This window comes from Amaranthus tricolor, chromosome 14 (genome assembly GCF_026212465.1).
Source record: "Amaranthus tricolor cultivar Red isolate AtriRed21 chromosome 14, ASM2621246v1, whole genome shotgun sequence".
Classification (NCBI taxonomy): domain Eukaryota; kingdom Viridiplantae; phylum Streptophyta; class Magnoliopsida; order Caryophyllales; family Amaranthaceae; genus Amaranthus; species Amaranthus tricolor.
Genome location: NC_080060.1, coordinates 3774983 through 3798091, shown reverse-complemented (window position 1 = coordinate 3798091; position 23109 = coordinate 3774983). Strand labels below are relative to the sequence as shown.

The following is a 23109-nucleotide window of genomic DNA, read 5'->3' as shown; positions in this document are numbered from 1 at the left end:
TATTTTTTACTAATTGAACTGACTATTATTAATTAAGTCTTATTTTTGTTAATTAAAATTGATTTTTATTTATTCAGTACAATTGATTGAAACTAATTTTTAATTATTAATTATAATTGAATAATACTAACTAAAACTGATTTTTACTTTATAACTGATTTTTACCAAGTTAAATTTGTTTTTACTAATTTATTTTAAGGGAAACTAAATAGGACCTTAGTGTTCAACTGACTTTTTATAATTTATTTTTCCAATACTTCAAAACAATATTTTTTGATTGTTATTTGATTAATGTTAAGAACCTCATGCTAATCAAGTCTTTGCTTTTATATCCTAAAAAACTCTCTTTTTGCCAATCAAAATTAGTTAATGGGTTTTAGTTAAATCATAGAATAAATCATTAAAATAGTGAATATATGAGGTGTATCTAAAACTATCGTGTAAGATCATAATATTTGAAAAAAAAAAAAGTTCAATTAATAGTCTAAAACTTTTACTTCCACCTTTTCACTTAATCTTTCTATGAACTAAAACAAACATTCAAGTAGTTTCAAATTTAATCAGGAGATAAAGTTTTCTTTATAAAAAAACTAAACCTTTTAATATGATTATATGAAAGATTCAAAAGAAAAACTCATTTCACTCCAATATTATCTAACTTCACTCTTAAAAAGAACAAAAAGATAGAAGCTAAAATCTTTTTACATAAGAAAATATGCTATTTTCTATTTCCCTCCCTCCTTTATTTTTCTTCATTTGATTCTAAAAATGTTATCCAAACATAATATTAGAGAAGAAAAATTATTTAGATTCCTTACCCTTCAGTTCCCTCGTCATATCCCTCTCTTTCTTTTCACTTCGATTCTCTCCAATTCCTCCAATCCAAAAAATGTGTAAACGAAAGATTTACCGTAGATCCTTTCCTTCCTTTGTTTAGCTAGATCGTTTATGCAAATGATACGCGCACAACATACTTTCACTATGCTCTTCTCCGTTCTTATCATCATAACAACCACCTAATTATACCTCTAAATCCTTCCCTTTCCTTTCCCTTCAATCCCTCACTCCAAACATAATGCTAGTCCTTTTTACCAAATAATGCGGTTTCAACAAAACCAAAACAAATTGGCAAATCGACAACGCTCAAAACCTTTTAAATTGTTAATCCTATACAACGACCACAACCTAACTTGTATAAACATCTTAAAATGTACGAATTGTACACGAAAAAATTTCCCAAACCCGACATTGTGATCACGATGCTACAAGCGGAAGAGTTCAAACATGAAAATGACTGAACACTCCCACACCCCGCAAAGATCATTCCACAAACAACAATGCAACTTCAAGACTAGATTCTACATTACCAAGTAAAAGATGATTAGCTCATTGTTACCCTAGAGGAGAAGGACCAGAATAGTTTCCAGGACGCATATACACGTTTGGTGCTTCTATCTCGGCAAGCCACGCATAGTTCTCTTCTTTTCCGTCATTTATCGCTTCGTCTTTAGCTGCAAACAGAGGTCGAAGAGTTTTTCAACTTGCCAAAACAAATACAAAGAATATGATGATGATGTAACTAATTCACTTACAAAAGCTTGAATATGGATAATCATGATAATATGTACATTTCCTGCCTGCATCCTCTAGATAAGGCGGTGTCAGAATATCGAGTATAGCACAAGGAGTCACTGCCGTGAAGCAATGTATATTTCCCCCACTGTTTGGGTATAAAATTCTGGTCGGACAAGGCGCTGTTAGAACTCCGTCAGTCACCAACTTTGCCAACCTCACTGAAAAAACAAAAATCATAGTGTTTTAGAGATCTTGAGAGTATTATGCACTTGAGAAGTAATGTAAACTAAGAAACAGAAACAGAAATTTTATAACCTTCATCCTCGAGTATACTAAAAGTTCGACACCAAAAAGCTAAATTTCAACTTTCGTTATCAAGGGTTCCCGTGAAAACCAGTACTGCTTCTAGCCCCGCCCTCCTCCTAGAAAAAGAAAGGAAAAGAAAACAAATCCAAATACTAACTCCTTTCCTTTTGTAGGGCAACCAAAAACGGCATTCAATCATCAAAATCTATCATTTAGGCCTGTTTTTGGTAGACAGTATTAAATGGTATGAATGGTAATGAAAATTTAGTGTAATTTTAGTAGGAAAACCTCTTGATAAGTTTAATAGTCATACTTGTACTATTTCTATCGTCTCATTTTCATCAAAAAATTCACTCCAGCACATTACCATTTCGAAATGCGGTATTAGGTGCTAATGAAAATTGTGAAAAAAAAAAACATTTTTTGATCTAAGTTCCATTAAGATGAGAATGATGTGTTACAATTCAAGAAAATTCACACTACAAATCATCTCATTATAACCATTTAATACCAACCAAACGGGCCGTTAATTCCATCACCAGCCATCACTAAATCATTCAAACACTTCCTTTCAAAAAAGGCTCTCACATATCTTTTCGATGATCTTTCAAAACGCAAAATCAACTCAGCTACAAAGAATTCATAGTGGCTTTATATATGCTATATAATTCCTCATCACAGAAATCAAAGTATGCAAGTTTTTTTTATTTTCGACTAGTAACTATGTAAAGTTGATTGAAGCAAATAATAGACGAATCTCGCTTAGGTGTCTTCTCGTGCAATTGTCACTAAAGATAAACTCATGCTTGATGGTACGAGCTTGAATCCTGATTTGGTTAACTATGATACTAATAAGATTAAGATTTGGTTTATTCACTAATTTAGTATTCCAAAAACTTGGGTTCAAAGTAAAAACTCTTGCATACACTAATTATACAACTCCAAACCGGAGAAACATTTGGGTACAGTAGAGTACAGTTCAAAGTCATCCAAACAGATTGCATACAATTGATAAGCTCAATCAACACAAGAGCGCCCTGAAAAAAAAAAACACAGCACCAACATTTTGGCTTACACTATCGGACTTCTTTGAATTTCCATCTCGGTTTGTCCCAAAGGATATATAGCTATATGAATGTCATTCTTCAATTGATGGATATACATGCCTCATTAAACTAATTTTCTATAAGAATACACATCGAGAAACTTGGGAATTAATAGTTGCAGGCAATGTTCACATTAGCTAATCTTTAAATCAAGATATCCTCCAATAAGTGCACTCATTGAACTAGATTAGGACTATACCTTGGGAGTACTCAGATTCATTGCTCTTCACAAATTGTGGAGGCTCAACCCAATCATAGGCCTTCACATGCAAGGATCCATACAGAAGTTTGCTAAAGACAGTCATTCCAGGATGGTCATGCAAAGGAATGACTGCAGATGTCGGAAAGCAGAATATGCACATCTGCACAATCATTTCACTGCTTACATGAAAATCGCATGAAAATACAAATTTGAATGGAGAGAAAATGCAAATGAATCCTGCTTAGACAAGTTAAAGTGCTAAAATATAGACACAACACAATCACATAACGTTGCACTTTAAAAAAACGAACCTCTTCAACATTGCATGTTAGATGTTACTTCATCAGTTTATGGACTAGAGAAACTAAATGTCTTCAAACAGATCCTCCAACTAGTTCAGTACTCTGAAACAAAATCCTAGGTCATATATGCAAGGAGACAATCGAAAATACCCTTTGTTTTTACAAGAAATCAATCTCCAAAACCCCACCTAAATGCGAGCCTAGGTCGGAGCCACTTACCTAGCCACTCTAAGGCGTTAGTGTGATGGAATGTAAAATTCATCTTTCTAGGCCAAAAAGCAACCTACTTCTCAACTCTCGAACTCTTTGATATATCCAAAGGCCCTTCGTATAAAACCATTTCATTTCATCTTCAACTTTCCATTTGATTATTAATAGACACAAGTCTTAACCCCCGTTCTGTACTCTTAAAGCTAACAGATAATTATTCTTCTGAACAGTGATTATAGTGCAAACTCAACAAAATGTCTCTTTGCAAAGCCTTTAAAATAGATTTCAGATAGCGAACTCTTAATACTTTCACAGTTTCTTATATGACCAGCAAATTGGCTACAATATAACCTTTACCTCAATTGATATTGTGTACATCATTTTTCACATTGTGTAGGTAAATAGTTCAATATTAATCGTAGTGAAGCATGGTCATCCAGATGAGTACAAATACATATGGGACTCAACCAGATGAAAAATGGTAAGATTCGGCAGAAAAGTAAAACATGATGCAGAGAACAGTCAGTTGTGACCACCATGAATTTCTAAATAATTTTCTCACTCAAAAGTGCATGAGAATGTAAATAGAACATAGACTTATAGATAATTTGTCAGAAGGCATTACTGTAAAACTGTCACCGCCGTGGATATCCATATATGTTATTGGTTGAGCCCATCTAGGGGCTCGGTTGAATGGATTCAACATAGAAACCCCATATCCTCGGTCATCATCCACATTTTCTTCTTCGAGACCAACATCAGCAGGAGTCACAGTGTCTGCAAAGAAGAAGATTATTACACAGATCACAATAACAGATAGCTTGTAAGAGCATACTGTCCACATGTTGCGAATATAATCCTGATTTCTAAATAGCACACAATGTGTAGTATGAGCACTTTGATAGTCTGTCCCTTCTCAAGTTAAAAGACAAGAAGGTGAAAGAAGCCCTGTAAACATTATCATTTGCACGCATTGTTACCTAGAAAGACATTCGGTTTGGAGGTGGAATGGAACGGAAACAAGGAACGCAACCTAGATTGACTTGGGGACGAATGGGTACGAGACATTATGTATAAAAAAAAATACTTATTAATTAGCTTCTGGCGTATTGCCTTCTCTAAAAAGATTAACCAATTCATCCTGAATATTCAACAGGTTCCAAAAAAGACTATTGCAAGTGAAATTCATATTACTATAGAAACTCACAGTGTAATTTACCAACTAATTTGCTTTTCGAATTTGTACTTCGCTCGAATAGCCCAAAAATTAGCCCAAAATCGACTATAATTCTCTTTTTTAGATTCGTGATTTGAGAGTAGATTAGCAAATAATGTGACACTGGTCATACTCAAATACATCCATTTAATACTAATATTTACGCCGAGTCATCCCTTTCTATTACTGATATTGCAGTGAGCCAATTCACCTCACAAGAGAAAACCACACTCTTAGCACTCTTAAAATTGAAACATCAGAAGCAAACTATCAAATAAATATATTAAGAATAAAGCTATTTAATTTTTTAGTAAAGCTGTGGGGATTTGAAAGCCACTATTACCAGGAGCCATCAGCTGATATCAGAACAGAACACTGGAGAGTGCAACACTTCGGTTTTCGTAATTGTCAACTAATTTGAAGTAATTAGCTAATAGAAGGGTTCAAAATGGAGAAAAAAACAGAACAAGCCATATACCTTTAGCAGAAGATAGAAAAGACTCAAAATGGCAATAAACAAGCAAATGTTTATCTATTCAGAAAACAATTTGGCTTTTCAGGTTCTCAACCATTTATGGTCACACCTCCATCAGTTCATAATAATAAATAGGAGTGGAGAAACTAGTCCTTGCATAAAGTGGCTTCTTATTGCAGAGTGACAAGAAGAAAGCATATTCTTCCTTCTTGCACCAGACACGTCCTTAATCCATTGATGTCAAGAGAAAAGAAACAAGGGGGTCCTCAATCCTCATGCAAGCTAACATGTGTTCAGATCTAGACACGTACCAATATCTGATATTTGGCCCATAACATGAAATTCCAACATTTATATGAATAAAAATATCACCTGATTCAACACATCAGACAACTAAGCAGTTGATTGTGCTGGAACTAGAAAGTGTCGAGAAATGCCAAAAGGAAGATTTATACCAAATACGAAAAAGAATGAACTCTGGTATAGCTCTAGACTACCAAAAATCAAGTATTCATAGCACTAGAACAAATCTTTACTTAATTTTAAAGAAAATAAAAAGGCGTTTCTCATCTGGATTTTGGCATATTAGCAGGTCCTTAAATTGCATCACTTTGCTTTCAGCAAAAATATTACAAACTTCATCTTAGATACTCTGGCAACAAATGAACTTGATACATCCCAATTTGAGCAGTCCACAAATGACCTTTACATTACCCTTTAAAGGAAACGTAGCTAAAACCTCCCCCCACAAAACATACTTGAGATTTCATCCAGTTTTTATGCATTTTCCTCTTCTTTTTTATTGACCTCAATCACCATCAACATAGATGAAACACCTTACACCTATTAGTAGTCATTTAATGAAGGACAATAGTTGTTGTCTTGAGCATCACCGTACTAAAAGTTTCACAAGTTTGATGGTTCATTTCCTGGATATTACATCAACTTTACTTTAGTAATTGCACTTTCATATCGAAACTAAAACTAGAGGATACTGATTGATTTCCAAAAAAAGCTCAAGCAAGTCTTTTCCAAGCTCAATCATGTCTCAAGCAATGTGTACAAATGACGATCATCCAGGCACAAAACTTTGAAACCCTCTCTTATACCAAACTCAATGAATTTGTCACCCATAGAAATTAAAGGTTCAATCCAACTAATCCAAACCAACAAATAAACTCTGCCATTAAAACCACTATATGCAACGAACTAAATATTCCCTATCTCCTTGCTAGCAAGAAAAATGTGTATTTGAATAGAACTAGATTTGTATTGTGAATGGTCTCCAAGTCAATGATATTAACAACTATTCAGTTCATCAAACAAGTAATCCAAAACCTTATATTTCCAGATGAAGATAAAAAGAAAACAAGATTGATAATTGGTATTGTTAAAAGGTGATTGCAAAAGCAACAATAGGAAAACCCTAAAGATTAAGCCAACCACACTCTTACTACATAGGGAATCTAACAAAGCGATATAAAATCAAGGATCTAGTCTTCAAGATCCCCCAACTCATATGTATGGGGATCCCTACTGCAATAAAATTTCCAATCTATAATAGTTGTCTACAAAGAGAGGGAAATTTTACGCTCAAAGGCTACTCCTGAGCCTCAAATACTCCAAATGAACAATGTACTTCCAAGTTCAACTACACATTTGCGATTGCGCCTCTTTTTATATGTTCAATTCTGCTTATTAAATGTGTACATTGACCATTTCCACCACCTTGGTTGGAATCACTTGATCATATAATGACCACTACATTGGACTTAAGGTCAAGGAAACGAACAAGAAAACCAAAAATGCATAGTTGAAATAATTTTTAAATTATCTATTGTTTTCTTTTCAAAATTGTGTATTGCCTCTTAAAAAGCCTTATGATGAAATTCAATTACTAAGCGTCACTATTTGCAATAAAATCCCGAGAAAAAATTTGTTCTTGCAATAAAGATTTACACGTGATGGAGTCCTAAACCTAATGCAGCGCTAAATGTACTCATCAACAAAGAGTGATGACTTAGCTCAATGATATCATATTGCTTGAATTTATTTCATTAGATCCATTCATTAGCAATGGATGCTAATAAATTTCATTGAGACTAGGAATACTAGTGCCATTGTGAATGTAGAGTACTATCATAGATTAAAAAAAAAAATCAAAGGGCTAGATGATTGCTATCCAAATGCCCTAAATATTTTATAAAGGAAGGAAGATTGAGGGTAAAACAAATAGAACTCTGCTCCAATATTATTTTCATAGAAGTGTCCAAGCTATCCTTTAGGTGATTGATTAACCATCCATTATCCATAAAGTGCATAAATTTACAAAAGGGACAATGATTTAGTCCTCAAAGTAGGTAATGACATCACTTTAACGAAGTTAATACACACGCCAAATTCACATGACCAACAAAAGACACATGGCTTGTTTGATACCCAAAATTAGATAGTAATGATTTTCTAGTATATCTTTGCTCAAGATGCCATACCAAGGTCGCTAAGAATTTTTGGCTTTCTAGGTACGCTTTTATTAAGCATTGAACTTTGCCTTGGGTGCTAAGTGGTGCCATCCGTTTCTACCATAAATTAATTGATTCGTCATAGATCAAACATCTCTTTTTGGTGATTAAATTTCTTAAACTTGGAAAAGTTATATTGAGTGGTAATGGAAATTTCCAAGGAAAGACACATGTTTGAGGATAGTATCAATACCAAAGGAATTACTAGGTCCTATTTATGAAATTACACTAAAATCATTCTAACACAATCTATAATCGAGTGTCAAACACGCTAATATAGTACCAAGACTAAAGAGGCTTATTTCTAGTCCATTAGAGAGTTCCGTAACCATAGGAATGAAATGGTACTCTCTATATATAAAACAATCCTACTAAGGAAATCTATAATCGGTACCAAACAAGTCGTCATACCGAAGGAGTTAATTTCTACTCCATTCCATCTAAAGGCCCCCTTCTTTCGACTTCAAATTTGGGCAAAATTAAGTGAAATAGAAGTCCACAACAGATGATTACCTATTGTGTAACATCTTCACAAAAATGAACAAAACTAAACCAAAATGAAGTCTTTGCTTTTAAACATTCAAATAATCAAATCTATCTTACCTTTCCCTTAGTAAATCCTTAGTAAATCAATATCACTATATTACAAACACAAGGTTACAAGCTAAGAAAAACCCATTTCTTTCCAAAATATACTAATACAAACTTGCTGAAAACTAATCCTCTTAGAGAAGAATCAGGTCTTATGTCAGTCCACTTTCCTCGTGAAAACCCTAAGTTAGATACTCGCCAGCCCCTCTCCTTTCCTCGGCCTATCTGCAACCCCAAGAAACAAAATCCACCTAGAGTAAACTATTGCTGCATACAATTTAAAATTCCAAACATCGATACCAAACATTACATCAAACTTCAGCATTCACTGATGCTTCTAGAGTAAGCTTGCTTCTTCCCACATAATTACACATATCCATTATCAACCCACATGAAGAGCTCAAATAATGATTCATTAAGGACTATATTACATCACTCATAAAAAAGTACAAACCTACATGATCCAATACTGAGAAAAGCGAACATAATTCACTATTTCAGCATGTTACACCAAAATTCATGAACCCAATACTTAAATTGACACTAATTGATTAATAGTTTAATACCCACAGCATAAAGATGAAAAATAAAGTGAAAAGTAAAACATAAGGATGAGGAACTAAGAAACAGGAAAATCACAATAAAATTGAAAGGAAAAAAATAAGAAAATTTACCCAAAAGAGAATAAAGGGTCTGAACGATTTGAGAAGGTGGAGGAAGTGTAGATGTGGGGGAAAAGGACCTCCTGCACAAATCGTAAATGGTTTGGATAGTTGAGGTCTTGTTCGCCATTTCTAAACTCTTCAATGGTGGTTGGTGTAGGATCCCCCAGTTGGGGATTTAGTATAAGTTGATTGAATGTTCACAAATTTTGTTATGTGTTTCCGATTTTCATTTCTAATTACAAGTACAAGTAATTTTCTTTGTTGGGGTTGAATTGCGCGACTCTCAAACCGCTTCCATTTCCAGGACAGTAATCTGTGGACGGTGGATCCTGTTTCGGCTTTTCCTCCTTATGGTCAATATTAATGGTTATTATGTTCTTAATTTATTAAAAAAATATCCACTCTTTTTTTTATCTTGATTAACTTTATCAATTTATTCCTATTAAATTTAACTTTTTTACACCTTTATACTTACTGATTTTCACTTTACCTCTTAAAATCTTTTCACTACATTTTTTTTTCACATATAATTCTATTTAACTACCTGAAAAATAATAAAAAGTAAAATGAAATACTTATGGGGAACATGAGAAAGTATAGTATAATAAGGTTATATTGAAACAATCTTCTAATATAAGTTTTATTATTGGTTGAATAAGAATACAAAAATGTAAGTTCAACGTTGGTCATTCCTTTCTCTTATGTTTTCATTGATGGCAAAATGCAAATACTCCTATTATCATTTTGAATAACTCTCAAATCTCAATTCAAATATCACCTTTACCAAAACATTGTTTATAGACTTTAGCCTCCTAATTCTCATTCTCCAATCTCCAACCTCCCTAAAATCACCTTATTCCCTCTAAATAAATAGAAGATTTTTTAATCCCAATTTTAAAGTGTCATTCTCACATTTGAAGTCTCACCGTAACACTTTGAGATTTTCTGATGTCATTAATTAATATTTTAATAATTTATGGAATTTTTATAATTATTTAAATTAATTTAGAAGTAGTTTTAATAAATTCCTTTAATATACGAATTTAAATATTAACATATATTTATATTAAAAATACAATTACGATTTCTAAACCAAAGAGGTTCAAATTAAAATTTTTATTTTATTAAAATGTATGAACAAAACGAATGTAAGTTTTTCTTAGTCGAGCCTTGTGAGAAAATTAAACTAGAAAATAAATAAAATAAAATAATTAATGAGTTAGGGTTTTATTTTTAAATGAGACCAAACCCTTATGAGCCGTCATTCACCTTCCTTCTCTTCTTTTCTCCTTTCTCCCTCACTCACGGCGGACTACGAAGACCAACAACATCAGCGGCAACCCAGCCACGCAGCAGCAGGCCGCAGTCGCCTCCAGCAGCACCGTTTCCCCCTACCAGCAGCTAGGCTGCATTGTGCAGCCAGTGTACAGCAACTAGGCTACCTTTGGACCCTTCAACCACCATGATCAGCCTCGGTTCACCACCACTAGGCCGCCTGCCTTTTTCCCTCCACCGTGAGCAGCCACCACAGCAAGGCAGCCCCCTTTCCTCCCCACAAACATCACAAGCAGCAGTGGGCTGTGTGGCCTGTTCCCAGCAGCGAGCAGGGTGTTAAATTAGGCTGGACTTATTGTGAATGCCAGCATATTAACGGGGGGACGCAAGTGCACACACTTCATAAGCCAAGGAGATATATATCATCCCAAAACCATATGGCAATGGGAAGAAGGTCTCTAATAGCTTATAAAGCGTGCACACCATTTTCAATTTATCGATGTGGGATAACTCATCCCAACACCCCCCTCTCACATGCGAATCCCCGTCAAGTTCGCATGTGGGAGTAATCAATTAGGGTAGGAACGCCATTCTTTTCGAACCTACCATTTTTAAATTGTTGATCGAACCATCGACTCTAATACCATGTTAAATTAGGTTGGACTTATTGTGAATGCCAGCATATTAACGGGGGACACAAGTGCACACACTTCATAAGCCAAGGAGATATATACCATTCCAAAACCATATGGCAATGGGAAGAATGTCTCTAATAGCTTATAAAGCGTGCACACCATTTTCAATTTATCGATGTGGGATAACTCATCCCAACACAGGGCTGCGTGTTGCTCTCACAGCAGTCGACTACCCCTAGTGCCGCCAACTCCCCACCTTGGTCCTTCACCACCATAACAACCACCTACAATCTTACCCTTTTCTAGTTCCTCCATTGTGAGCCATCTTTCTTTTCTCTAATTAATCTTTTTTTTTAGTTTCTAATTGAAATTTTATTAAGTTTATGAGTTTAATGTTGATTTGGTGTTATTTTCATTAAATCTTATTATGGGTAAGATTTTGATTGATGATTTGAGTATAGTTATTAATTAGGGTTGGAAGTATGAATGAAAAAGATAATGATGGTACTACTTTTGGGTTGAAAATGTTTAGTAAATTAAATAGAATTGTATAAGCTTTGAATATGTAATTATATTGCGAAGAGTGATAATAGTATTTATAAATAGTTAAGATTATTAGTCATTAAAAGTGGTTGTGAATTGTCACTTGTTTTTTATAAAGATGAGGGTGGATATTGTTTATATTATTGAGTATTATTGCTAGTTAATTGTGTTATAATCGTAATTATTAGAGTGATTGTTGGCATGTTAGGGATGCTTGACATGGTTGATTCATCAGTTTTTGTAAACGGTATAATTGTAGCCAAATTATAAGTTACTATTAATGTTCGTGACACGAGCAAGTGTTAGTAGTTTATGGCATTACATGGTGATGTGGTTTTATAACTTGAGTCTCGTTGGTTTAGAGAAATGGCTATAACGTACACTTTGTTGTGAAAGCTTATTCGATTGTTGGTCTAGTGAATGTGAAGGCTTATTTAATTGTTGAGTAAATGTCATAACTTGTAAGCAAGTATAGATTGAGTAACGTAAATTAATTAAGTGCGTATTAGAATAATTGAAAGTTAATTTGAATAGGTTAATGATAGTTTGTTTTAGCCTTTGGTCTCTCTTAAATGGAGAAAAGTAGGCTTATTAGTTCTACTTCAAACATGTATAGGTTTCCAGTTCATAAAAGGAAAGTAGAACCTTAGTTGGGTGATTTTTGTGACTTTTTTATCGTGCAGTGACGCTTACAGGGACGTACACGCAGTAATTAACCCTTACATGCATCTTGCATTGTATATTTATCAATATTGAATTCTTTTAAAACATATGTTGTACACTTTCTATGAATTATCGTCGAATGAAATATCGAAGTTATTGATTATATGATTTTCAAGTTTACTGATAGAGAATGGTACTAGTATGCCAAATGCTGATAATGATTTAGAATGAGAAATATTCTCTTATTTTTGAGATTGGTAGTTATTTGTTTGAAAGGGAGCGAGTCCTTTATTAATGATATTGATTATCGTTAGTTTGAATAGTGAATGGTTTCCTTATTGATGAGATTGATTATTGCTAGTTTGAATGGGAATGACTCCCTTATTGATGAGTTTGATTTATGTTAGTTTGAACGGGAATGAGTCTCTTAGTGATGGAGCAAGAAAGTTGTTGGTTGTAATGGGAATGAGTCTCTTATTGATAAGATTCATATCAGACTTGTTTGGTTATTGTGACTTCACTGGATAAGGTACCCTATTGGGTTTAGTTCTCGGAGGTAAGACCATTTGTATATGGTGACTGTACGGGGGTGTGATCATGCTTTACCATTGGGCGCCGGTATGGCCCGTCACCGCCCTTTGTTGAGGTGTTGCCATGTGGGTCTTGCAAACCCCAATATGGTGGCCTCTAGTCACATACGTTTAGGTATTGTGGCTCCACTGGTTTGGTACCCCAGTGGGTTTAGTTTCCGGAGGTAGGACCATCTGTATATGGTCGCTGTATGGGGTATGATCATACTTTTCCAATGGGCGCCGGTATGGTCCGTCACCGCCCTTGGTTGAGGTGTTGCCATGTGGGTCTCGCAAACCCCAATATGGTGGCCTCTAATCACATATATAGATAGATATTTGAAAGTGGTTAAGCTCTTGATTCAAGTGATACCGAGAAGTTATGAAGTCGAAAAGAAGTGAAGAAGATGGAAATAACAACGAGAAGTAGGAATTGATGTTTAGTGGTTACGATTAGCAGTTGGAGTGTTGTGAAATCACCCTCATATTATGACACACTCTATTAATACTAATTATGCCTTACTATAATATGATGTTAGTTTCTGACGTGTACATGTTTGATTTGTTTGAAATGGCTCTTTCTATGATGGCCCTATGATGACACGTTTGATATTTCCGTCATACGTTGAGTAGCAGGGAGATCATAGATAGACTTAAACAGGTTACGGAGTCTCGTGCATTGCATATGGGGGATCGAGCACGCAACTTATGTTTATAATAATGTTTTCATGGGTTTTAACCCCAAAGTTTTATGTTTTGCTGGGTTGTATATGTTTTGAGAGGCATGTGACCTCCATTTGTATAAGTTTATTTCCGCTGCATAAGTTTCTGGTTTGTTTGTTTTAGTTTAAAATTTTTGTCATTTGAAACTCAAGCGTTTACATTGGAACCACGATCCATGCTTGACATGAGAAGCTGGCGATGAATCATTTCGCCGTGATATAATTTTGATAGGTCGTGGATGTCTTTACTTTATTAGGTTCTAAATAACTTTTGTTTTTCTACAAAAGCGCACAGTTTTAAGGTAGATGTTGCCGAAATTTCCACTGACATTTTAAAAGTTTATTATTATTTTATTTATTTTATTTTAATGTAACACTCGAATTTCTTTTCGTCCTTTATTATTTTGGTTTCCTATAAGAGATCTGAAATTTAGGGGTGTTACACCCACATGACAAGCATTCTCAAAGTTTCATTTTCTCAAATTGGTTCGTAAATGTGAACTTTAAAAACAAATTTAAACCTACGCTCAAAATAATGCTAATGTCAACTCAAATTTCATAAGGGAACCTTTTATTTTAAAATTTTTCCTATAGTGGATTACACCATGTATTTGCTTGAGTTATTGGCCCACGTGTTAATTGAATAGGACATATTGTGAATCAGTTGCAGATTCAGAACTCAATTGATACACAAATTATCCAATAACAATTATCAAAGGAAATTCATTTTGATATATAAATTAAAAAATATTTATAACATTTTTCATCGAACTCTAGAAAATGATATTTTCTATAATATTTATTATTAACGAGTTTTCGCATCTTGAACTGCATAGTAATTAATAAGATACAAATTAAACAAACAAACAAGGCTTTATTTCTCGAAAAGAATTAATCCATTAATATTCTCGGACACTAATCATAATCTTTACGGACGAAATATATTGGTTATGATGATAATAATGAATTATTTCCCGGCAAACAAAACAACTCAAAAACTTAAAAATGGGTTATTTAATTAATTTGTATTTTTCCCATCTCTATTAAAAGAAGAAAATTTCATTCATAGAATAATAATGAAGTAATTTAACCAATGAATTATGAGTTTAATTATAATAATTAATAAGAATATATGTGGAATTCAATTATGAGATTAAAAAAGAAAAAATATAGTACTAATAAATCTCTATTGCCAACAACGAAATCTATTTAAATACTCTCTCCGTTTTCTAATGCTCTTCCCGTTTAGAATATTTTATTTTGGAGAGAGAAATTTGATTAAAATTTTTAAGACATATATAAATGATAAAATATATCCAAGTGAGATCTCGTTAGATTCATCTTAATGCATACTTTTTTATTATTTAGTTTTTATAATTTTTTATGATGCGTATTTAGAGATATTAAGGCTTAAAATTTACTTTAAAAATTATGCAAAAAGTAAATGGGAAGAACATTTCAAAACGGAGATAGTAATAAAATAACAAAACTTGTCAACAACAAATTAGTAACAGTGATTTACCATGGGTATGATGATTTTCATTTCCAGGAAGTTGAAGAAAGAACAAAGAAAGAATACCATTTACAATCTTCAATATATCAAGCATTTATTTATGGTATTAATATTAGCACGTACAAATATAAACTAAAGTATTGAGGTAGTTTAGTTGGTTGCTTGACATATCCAATCTACAGGTCTCATATTCAATCCTTGTTAAATACAATTTTTTTTCAAAATTTGGTGCCCTCACGTGTGCACGTAGGAGCCCCTTAAATTCGCCCCAGTATATATCATCATTTTTTTCAAAATTTGGTGCCCTCACGTGCGGATGTAGGAGCCCCTTAAATTCGCCCCAGTATATATCAACCCAAAATCAAATGACAATGGAAAGAAGGACCCCAATAACTTATATAATGTGCACAGATGTGGGATAAACCATTCCAACAGCACGTATTCATTAAACATAAAATACTATACACTAGCCAAAGATTGAAGCCGCTTTATCTTGTTTTTTGTTTAATTTCAAAAAAAAAAATTTTCCATTTCTATATTTTACATTTAAAAATACTTATATTTAATTGTGATATATTATGTTGTAAAATATAAATAATTTTGACATATTGTATTGAAAAATATCATGTATTAATTGTAAGTATAATGAAATGAAGAAAATAGAATGGAGATCTGGTGGTAATGCTATCATTTCTTGCAGATCTTTCTGGAGTTTTGTCAATTTCACCACTTCTTAGCCTCATGTTTCTGACCTTTTCGAGTCATTACACGACATCGTTTCGTATTGTTTTTATTTCTATTCCCTTGTGAGGAAAAAGAGGACATGTCTTGTTTCAAAGTAAATTGATCTAAATGATCAATGCTGTTTTTGCTTTTTGGTGTATAGCAATTTGCAAATTTTGAGGTGGTCAACATTATTAATGGTTTTATTTTTTATTTTAGTTTATTTTATTTTAAATTTTTTGATTTGATTCATATTTTTTATTTATATATTTCTCTCAATATTTCATAAAAATATTTCTTATATTTCCTTGAGTTTGGTCGCTCAAATACGATGGTGTTGCATCTAGGCCAACCCAAAACACTGTCGGATGCCTTGCCTTGCAGAACCAACCTAAAAAGGCTCATGATATTTTAACGTGTTGTTAAATGGATTAGTTTACCATTTATACACTTAATTCTATAAATTAATCATAAAAAAAAACCCCAATGAATTAAACATAAGAAAGTATAAAAATAACACAAATTCTTAAATGAGACGATTTCATTGTTAGATCATCTTTATTAGGTCGGCCCATATACAATTATTGTTTTAAAGTGATCATCTACAATTTAAAAGTGATCAATTACGAAAATAGGTTAATTATATGGCTCTAATCATGATGAGATGATCTCATACAAAACGAATTGTATAATTACATTACTCATGTTGTTAAAAAATCAATAAAATTGTACTATAAAGTATTGCATGATGAACTTCTTTTTAAATAAAAGAATAAAAAATTGTTTTGGTAAAAGAGATATTTTCATGAAAAAGTTTCTTGAACTTTCTTCCACAAGACCACAATCATAAATGCAATTTGGATATACATCCAACCAAAAATCACAAATGAAGAAAAAGTCAAGAAAAAAAAATGTACACAGAAAATGAAAAAATCCCACATATAATTAATAGGAAAAAAAAAAGTAAGTGGATATTTGATATATTATCCATGATAGTGAAAGGCACATTTGTTAAATAAAAAGGTGAGGAAAAAGGAAAGAGAAAAAGGAGAAAAGGAAAAGAAAAGGCAAAGCATTTACTCTATGAATAAGTTATGTAAGTGGGACCCACTTGAAACCCGAATTGTGGCCTGTATTTGTTTACTGCTACTCAAAAATCAAAATATCTATGTTTTGTAGTTGGGTTGACACAGTCATCCACTATCATTTCATTCAAGCATATCATGTTTTTGCCTCACAATTTTTTCTTGTCTTTGTTTGGAATATTCATCAATCTCTCGGCTCAATATTAATCTCAAATTTATGTTTTTATTTTTAGATTATATATTTGATGAAGACATAAAGGATGTCTAAGAATCAAACTTTTCATTTAATCTTGAATAAAAAAATAAAATGAAAAGCAACAATTAATTAAGATACTAAAGTCAAATTTATAGTGTTAGTTATTTAATAGAGAAAAAGTGAAAAAAAAATCAAAAACCAAAAAAGTTATTTAATAAACAATTTGAATATACCATAAGACTACTAAAAAAACCAAAAATCAAACTAAAAAATCTATAAAAAAATATTTACTAAACAAGCGCTTTATATTCATAGACCCACTTCTTTTCTTATATGTTGAGATACCCTATAGGGATAATAGATCCACATCTTTTTTTTAATGAATCTCATTCACAATTTTTATTTTCGTTGTTTATCTCGCTCTCTCATTTATTCCATTCACTTGTCTTATTATTTAACTACAATTAATATTATTACTATATATTGAAAAAGGTTCAAGTTCATAATATGATTGGTGTTGTTTTTGTGATTAAGGAAAGACATTGGGAAGAAAAAGGATTAACCGCTAATCAAATTTAGGATTATTTTTGAAAAATAATAATTTATTTTATTCATCTTAAGTGTCTTATTTTCTTATTTTGTCAAGTCATATTAAATGTCTCCTTTCTATTTTGGGTATGCTAACTTTATCAATTTATTCTTACTAAACTTAACTTTTTCACACCTATTAACCCCATTTTACCCCTATTAAAATTTAAAAATACTACACTTTTTTCTTTTACATGTGGTCCCATTTGACCACCTAAAAAATGGTGAAAAGTCAAATGGGACACACTGGGTGAATAGGGGGAGTAATACTTATTCTTTAAGTAAAATAAGACTCAAATAAAAAAAGATAAAATCTTAGAAAATAACGGTGATTTGTGAAGTTTTCTAAATCTTAGAAAATCACCCTTATGTTGTAGGATTTGATAGGGTGAGAGTTTTGTAAATTTCTTTGTCTATTTTGGTTTTATTTATTTTAGTTTTTTTTTGTTATTTACAAATCACGCAGATTGATTAGATTTTATTAAATAAAAAAATTGAGGGTTTTTAATTTAAGCATTGTTGATGAGAGCTTTAAGTTTTAGTGAAATAATCATGGTTTTAAGCATTATTTTAAAATTAATCTAAAATAAAAAAAAAATAGAGGAAATTGTTTGGTACCATGAGTTTGTCATTTAGGCATCAATAACCTGCAAAAAGGTCTTAGCAGTTAACATCCATATTTGAGTTGGCAACAATCCAGACTGTTCAACCTCTTTTCCCACAACTGTCATTCACAGACACTATCAGCCTCCCTCCTCCTAACTCTTATTGGTTGCTTCAATCTCTTTAGATTTTCACTACTTCATAATAGTACCTTTTAGATTGGATAAATAAATTTTACATAAAAATTAAAAAATTAAAAAATTATAAAATTATTTAAATTATATAGAGAATATTAAAACAGTTTAAATATATGGATAAAAAAATAGTAAAATATTTTATAATATAGCAAAATAAAAGAGACAAATTAAAATAAAAATATGGCAAAGTCAATAAAACATATAAATAGAAAGTATACATTTTTTTCGGGCAAATATTATCTTCTTTGGATCACTAACTTAAGTAACTAAAATAAATACACCCTTAAAGATCTCTATCAACAATAAAAACCAACTTATGGTCAAGGAGAATTACGAGTCGATTCTATTTAGAGTTGATCACAAACCCTATTAATATTGAATCATATTGCATATAATATCGAAAAATAATCACTGAACCGGTTTAATTTACCATCATCATCTTACGTATCCCGCTCATTGGAACTATGATCAGAGTCTGGGAAGGAAAGGAAGACGACAATTCATACCTATAAAGGAAAGTGCAGCCAAAAAATACTTCAGTTCGAGACAAATTCACAGATAATTTGGGTGAAAAGGATGCTATAACTACTCCACTTGTTAGATCCCAACTCTTCTTAGCACCACATACTTGTGACTGAGTACTGACATCATGGGTCTCTAAAAATCATTTTCTGTTCCTTAAAAGTGTCAATTTTGACATAATTAAGGTGAAAAAACAGCAAAGTATGTAATTCAGAACACCTGAAAAGGGAAGAGTGAAACAGAAGGCAATTTTCATTATTGGATTGAATATATTACAACAAGAAGAGGCCCAAGTATATCTAATATATGTGCCACTCCATTCTATTTATAGCTCAAAACAATTCCAAAAAGAGGTTATGTACAAGATCAACAACAAGGAAATCTTAGACAAAAATAGATTAAAAAAAAGAAGAAAACACTCTTCATAAATCTACAAGATGATCACATCCATCTGGTTGGTGTTGTTCTGCTCCTTTCATCCTACCCTTATCGGAAGGTATCTTCCTGCTTCTGCTTACCTAGTTATTGTTTTCTAATTTATCTACTTGTGGCTCGTAAACGAAAATTTCGAGCCACCATACATAGAGGTGTAATCTACAAAAACCCGAACTTGATTTTCAATATACACCTTTTAGGCACGCTCTTGGAAGTTCATCGACCTGCATAGAGCCGCAGGGTTTGCCTTCAATGAAGGCGGACCATCCATTTGGTGAACTTTTTCGTCACCCTTTTTGGACGGTAAGCTATTAAAGAAACCTCCTTTACTAAGAGAATCACCCTTCTTAATCCCAAGTGTCGTCCATATAGAACTCTTGGCCGCCTCATCTGGGTCATCGATTCTCAATGTCTTTGGTACTAAAACAGTAGGGTTTTTTGGACTCCTTTCATTCTTGCTTCGGTTAAGCGTTTCTCCGTCCCTCGTATGCTTCCCTAGAGTTGGGGAGTTCGGGTTTGATCCTTGTGTTTTTTGGCTTGAAGAGACTGGAGGCACCCAAGGAAAGTTCCAAGGAATCGCGCCATTCCAATAAGGAGGCGGGTAAAATGGCATAGCAGGGAATGCTGAAGGGCAAAATGGTTGTAGAGGAACAGCAGGATTCCACACATAAGGCCATTGAAAACAAGGCATTTGATTGCTAAAACCATTCACATTATGCTTAATTTGCCCTTGTAGTCCGGCCTTAGCCTTCTCCTCGATTGAACTCGTTGTGACAGTCGATCCACTCGATCCATCATCCCCATTTTCTCTACTCACACAAACGACCTGATCAATATTATGGAACCCATTCCGAGTATTGGCCTTATCACCAATTTTCAAAACAGGGGAAATCGATTCACAAAGTGAGTTATCAGGTCCAAAAGTCAGAACCGTGCCATTACTTTTCAAACCCGGGTGATGAACACCATTCGAAACATCAAGACGAGCAGCTTGCAGAGCCTCGGACACAGTAATATGACAGTATCGGGAAGCAGAGTTCTTGTTCTTTCGCCTTCCTGCACCTACCGGAACATTCCTCATTGTGCCACCTGCAGTCCAATACCTCTGGCAGCTCTTACAGAAATGCCGCGGTTGATTGACGTTGTAGTTGTTGTAATAGCAGAATTTCGTGTCCATACTATTGCACCTCGGACATGGGAGTATCTTGTCTGGTTTCTTTAATGGTTTTTGCTGTAAATTTTTAGGATCATTTGATTCCTTCTCATCAGAATCAGATGCCCTTTTGTTGGCAGTATTTTCTGACATTGTGGGTAGATTTGTAGAGTCTTCATCAGATTGTGGTGCAGGATCATCAGATTGATCAATTTCCACTGTTCCTTCAGCTGATTCTTGAAAATCAGGATGTTCTTCTTCCTGAAAATCCTTATTTTAGCACAGAATTCCAACTAATACTGTATAAAACCAACTATTTTCGGGTACGTATAACATGTCCAACCGTACAGATTTCAGAAAATAAAAAGTCTCAGTATATTTAATTTAATGATATATAAAATATGCTCGAGAATATTAAGGACAGCTGGTAGGAGATTTTAGTTCAAAACAATGAGAGGTCTTAAATATGAAAAGCACACGGAGTAATTAAATTATTTGTCGGTTTTTAGTCCACTCTAGCACTAGTTTTACAAATAATTTTCTATTTATAACATTATTGAGGTAAGCTGTTAAATAAAGCTAATTATTATTATAGTATAATTTAATATGAGTTTTATAAATTTAATAATTAGTAAAATAATAATAGGTAGGTGGAAGGATATGTTCTTTAGAAAAGTAAAAATTAAGGAATAAGGACATATTAAAAATGTCAAAAGATTCAAGTTTCAACTAATCAATAATAAGAAGTGGACTTAAAGATGATTATTAATTTATTATACAAGTAATTATGCTTTAAACACAAAAAAAAATAAAAAAAAAACACTAGAATTCAAGCATAAATTCCATCTTTTATTCAGAGTAAAGATTCTTCAAGTAACCAAAAATAACTTTTAAAAAATTAAACAAGCTTGAAAGTAACAGTTTCCTCGAAATAATTAAATTTTTTTACTAATAGTAAGAAATTAATAAATTTAATCTCATGTGTTATATACAAATAATATATATTTCTCCATTTTTCAAGGAAAAAGTAGGAGAAAAATACTTAAAAATTGTTAAAAAGTTCTAAAATATTTCTATTTTATAACACTCCTACAATAATTGACATTCAAACTCAATATCAGTGGAGAAAAAAGGGAATAAATTCGAGCCACAAGCCTAAAATATATTTTTTTTTTAAAAATAATCAATATTATACTGTTATGTTTATTTATGGAGTATATATTAAAAATCTAATTACCCTCTAAAATACAAATTTTTCTGAAATAACCCAATAATTAAATTAAACTAAAGAACCCAAATTAAATAACTTTTTGTACAACAGTAGTGGGGAACAAGTGAAATAGTATTATAAATTCAAAAAAATAATTAAAACCAATTTTTAGCACAAAAAGCTAATTAATCAAGAAATTAAGATCCACCCACTAATCAAATCCAAATTCCAAAACATGGGTCATAAAAGTTTCTCAATTATTCCAATAAACTGAAGCATCCATTTTTTTTAAAATAACTTTTTTTTTTCCTGTAAAACAATAGTGGGAAACAAGTGGAATGGTATTTTAAGTTCAAAAAACTAATCGAAAATCATTTCTTAAGATCAACCCACTAATCAAACCCAAATTCCAAATCATGGGTAATAATAATTTCTCAAATAATCCAAAAACCCTGAAGCATCCAAAATTAAACCAAAAATAAGTTCAAATAATCTATCAATATCATTTCTTAAGCAGAAAAAACATAATTAATCAACAAATTAAGATGAACCCACAAATCAAATTCAAAATCCAAAACATAGGTAGTAAAAATTTCTGAGATTCATTCAAAAAATCCCCAAAAAAATTCATACCTTGTCATCATGAAAATCAACATCAACATCATGGTGATCAGAATTAGAACTTTCATTAGAATCACACCCTTGAGATTCATCACCATCTCTATCATTTTCACCACAAACTGGTATAGTTTTCCCAAACAGTTTAAATGCTGGATCCATCATTTTTTTAATAACAAACAAGGCCTTATTTTCTCGCCTAAATTGGCGCTTCAGAGAAAATAAAGGGTTTACAGAGAAAGAAGAAGATTATAGAGAGAGAGAAAAGGAGATGAAGAGTCGTTTAGTGAGTAATTTAATGTCGTTTAAAGAGAGGATTTAGAGAGAGAAAGAGAAGAAAAAGGAAGAAGGAAGAAAGGTATGCAACTTGGCATTCTCAGAGTTTGGGTTTTGATCTGTTTAAAATCAAATTGGATGCCATGTCAGCTTTTCTAATATTTCTGAGCCACATATTGTCTTGGCTTTCTTTTTCCAACATTAATTATTTATAAATTTATAAATTATACATTTATACTCAAATACTTTGTCAATATGACAACTTTTTAACACTATTTATTTATTATTTTTAATTTGTATTTTATTTTTAATTTATAAATTATAGTGAGATTTTGTTTAATTTATCTCAATATAAAGATTATTAATATCTACTTTTTAAAATAATTTGTTATGTATGAAAGGGATATTAAGCA

At 32.3% G+C, this 23109-nt stretch overlaps 2 protein-coding genes across 2 annotated transcripts; both read right to left on the bottom strand.

Annotated features, from left to right (window-relative positions):
* Positions 1 to 1104: 1104 nt before the first annotated feature.
* LOC130799843 (plant cysteine oxidase 3) lies at positions 1105 to 9518 on the bottom strand. Its single transcript, XM_057663096.1, has 5 exons — positions 9180 to 9518; positions 4327 to 4478; positions 3187 to 3349; positions 1593 to 1793; positions 1105 to 1511 (listed from the first exon to the last, which is right to left on the bottom strand). The coding sequence occupies exons 1-5, from the start codon at positions 9295 to 9297 to the stop codon at positions 1393 to 1395; spliced, it is 753 nt and encodes a 250-aa protein (XP_057519079.1). The 5' UTR covers positions 9298 to 9518; the 3' UTR covers positions 1105 to 1392.
* A 9720-nt stretch (positions 9519 to 19238) lies between these two features.
* On the bottom strand, positions 19239 to 22799 carry LOC130799878 (cyclic dof factor 3-like). Its single transcript, XM_057663154.1, has 2 exons — positions 22436 to 22799; positions 19239 to 20853 (listed from the first exon to the last, which is right to left on the bottom strand). Exons 1-2 carry the CDS (start codon positions 22583 to 22585, stop codon positions 19636 to 19638), a joined length of 1368 nt encoding a protein of 455 aa, XP_057519137.1. The 5' UTR covers positions 22586 to 22799; the 3' UTR covers positions 19239 to 19635.
* Between the last annotated feature and the right edge of the window lie 310 nt (positions 22800 to 23109).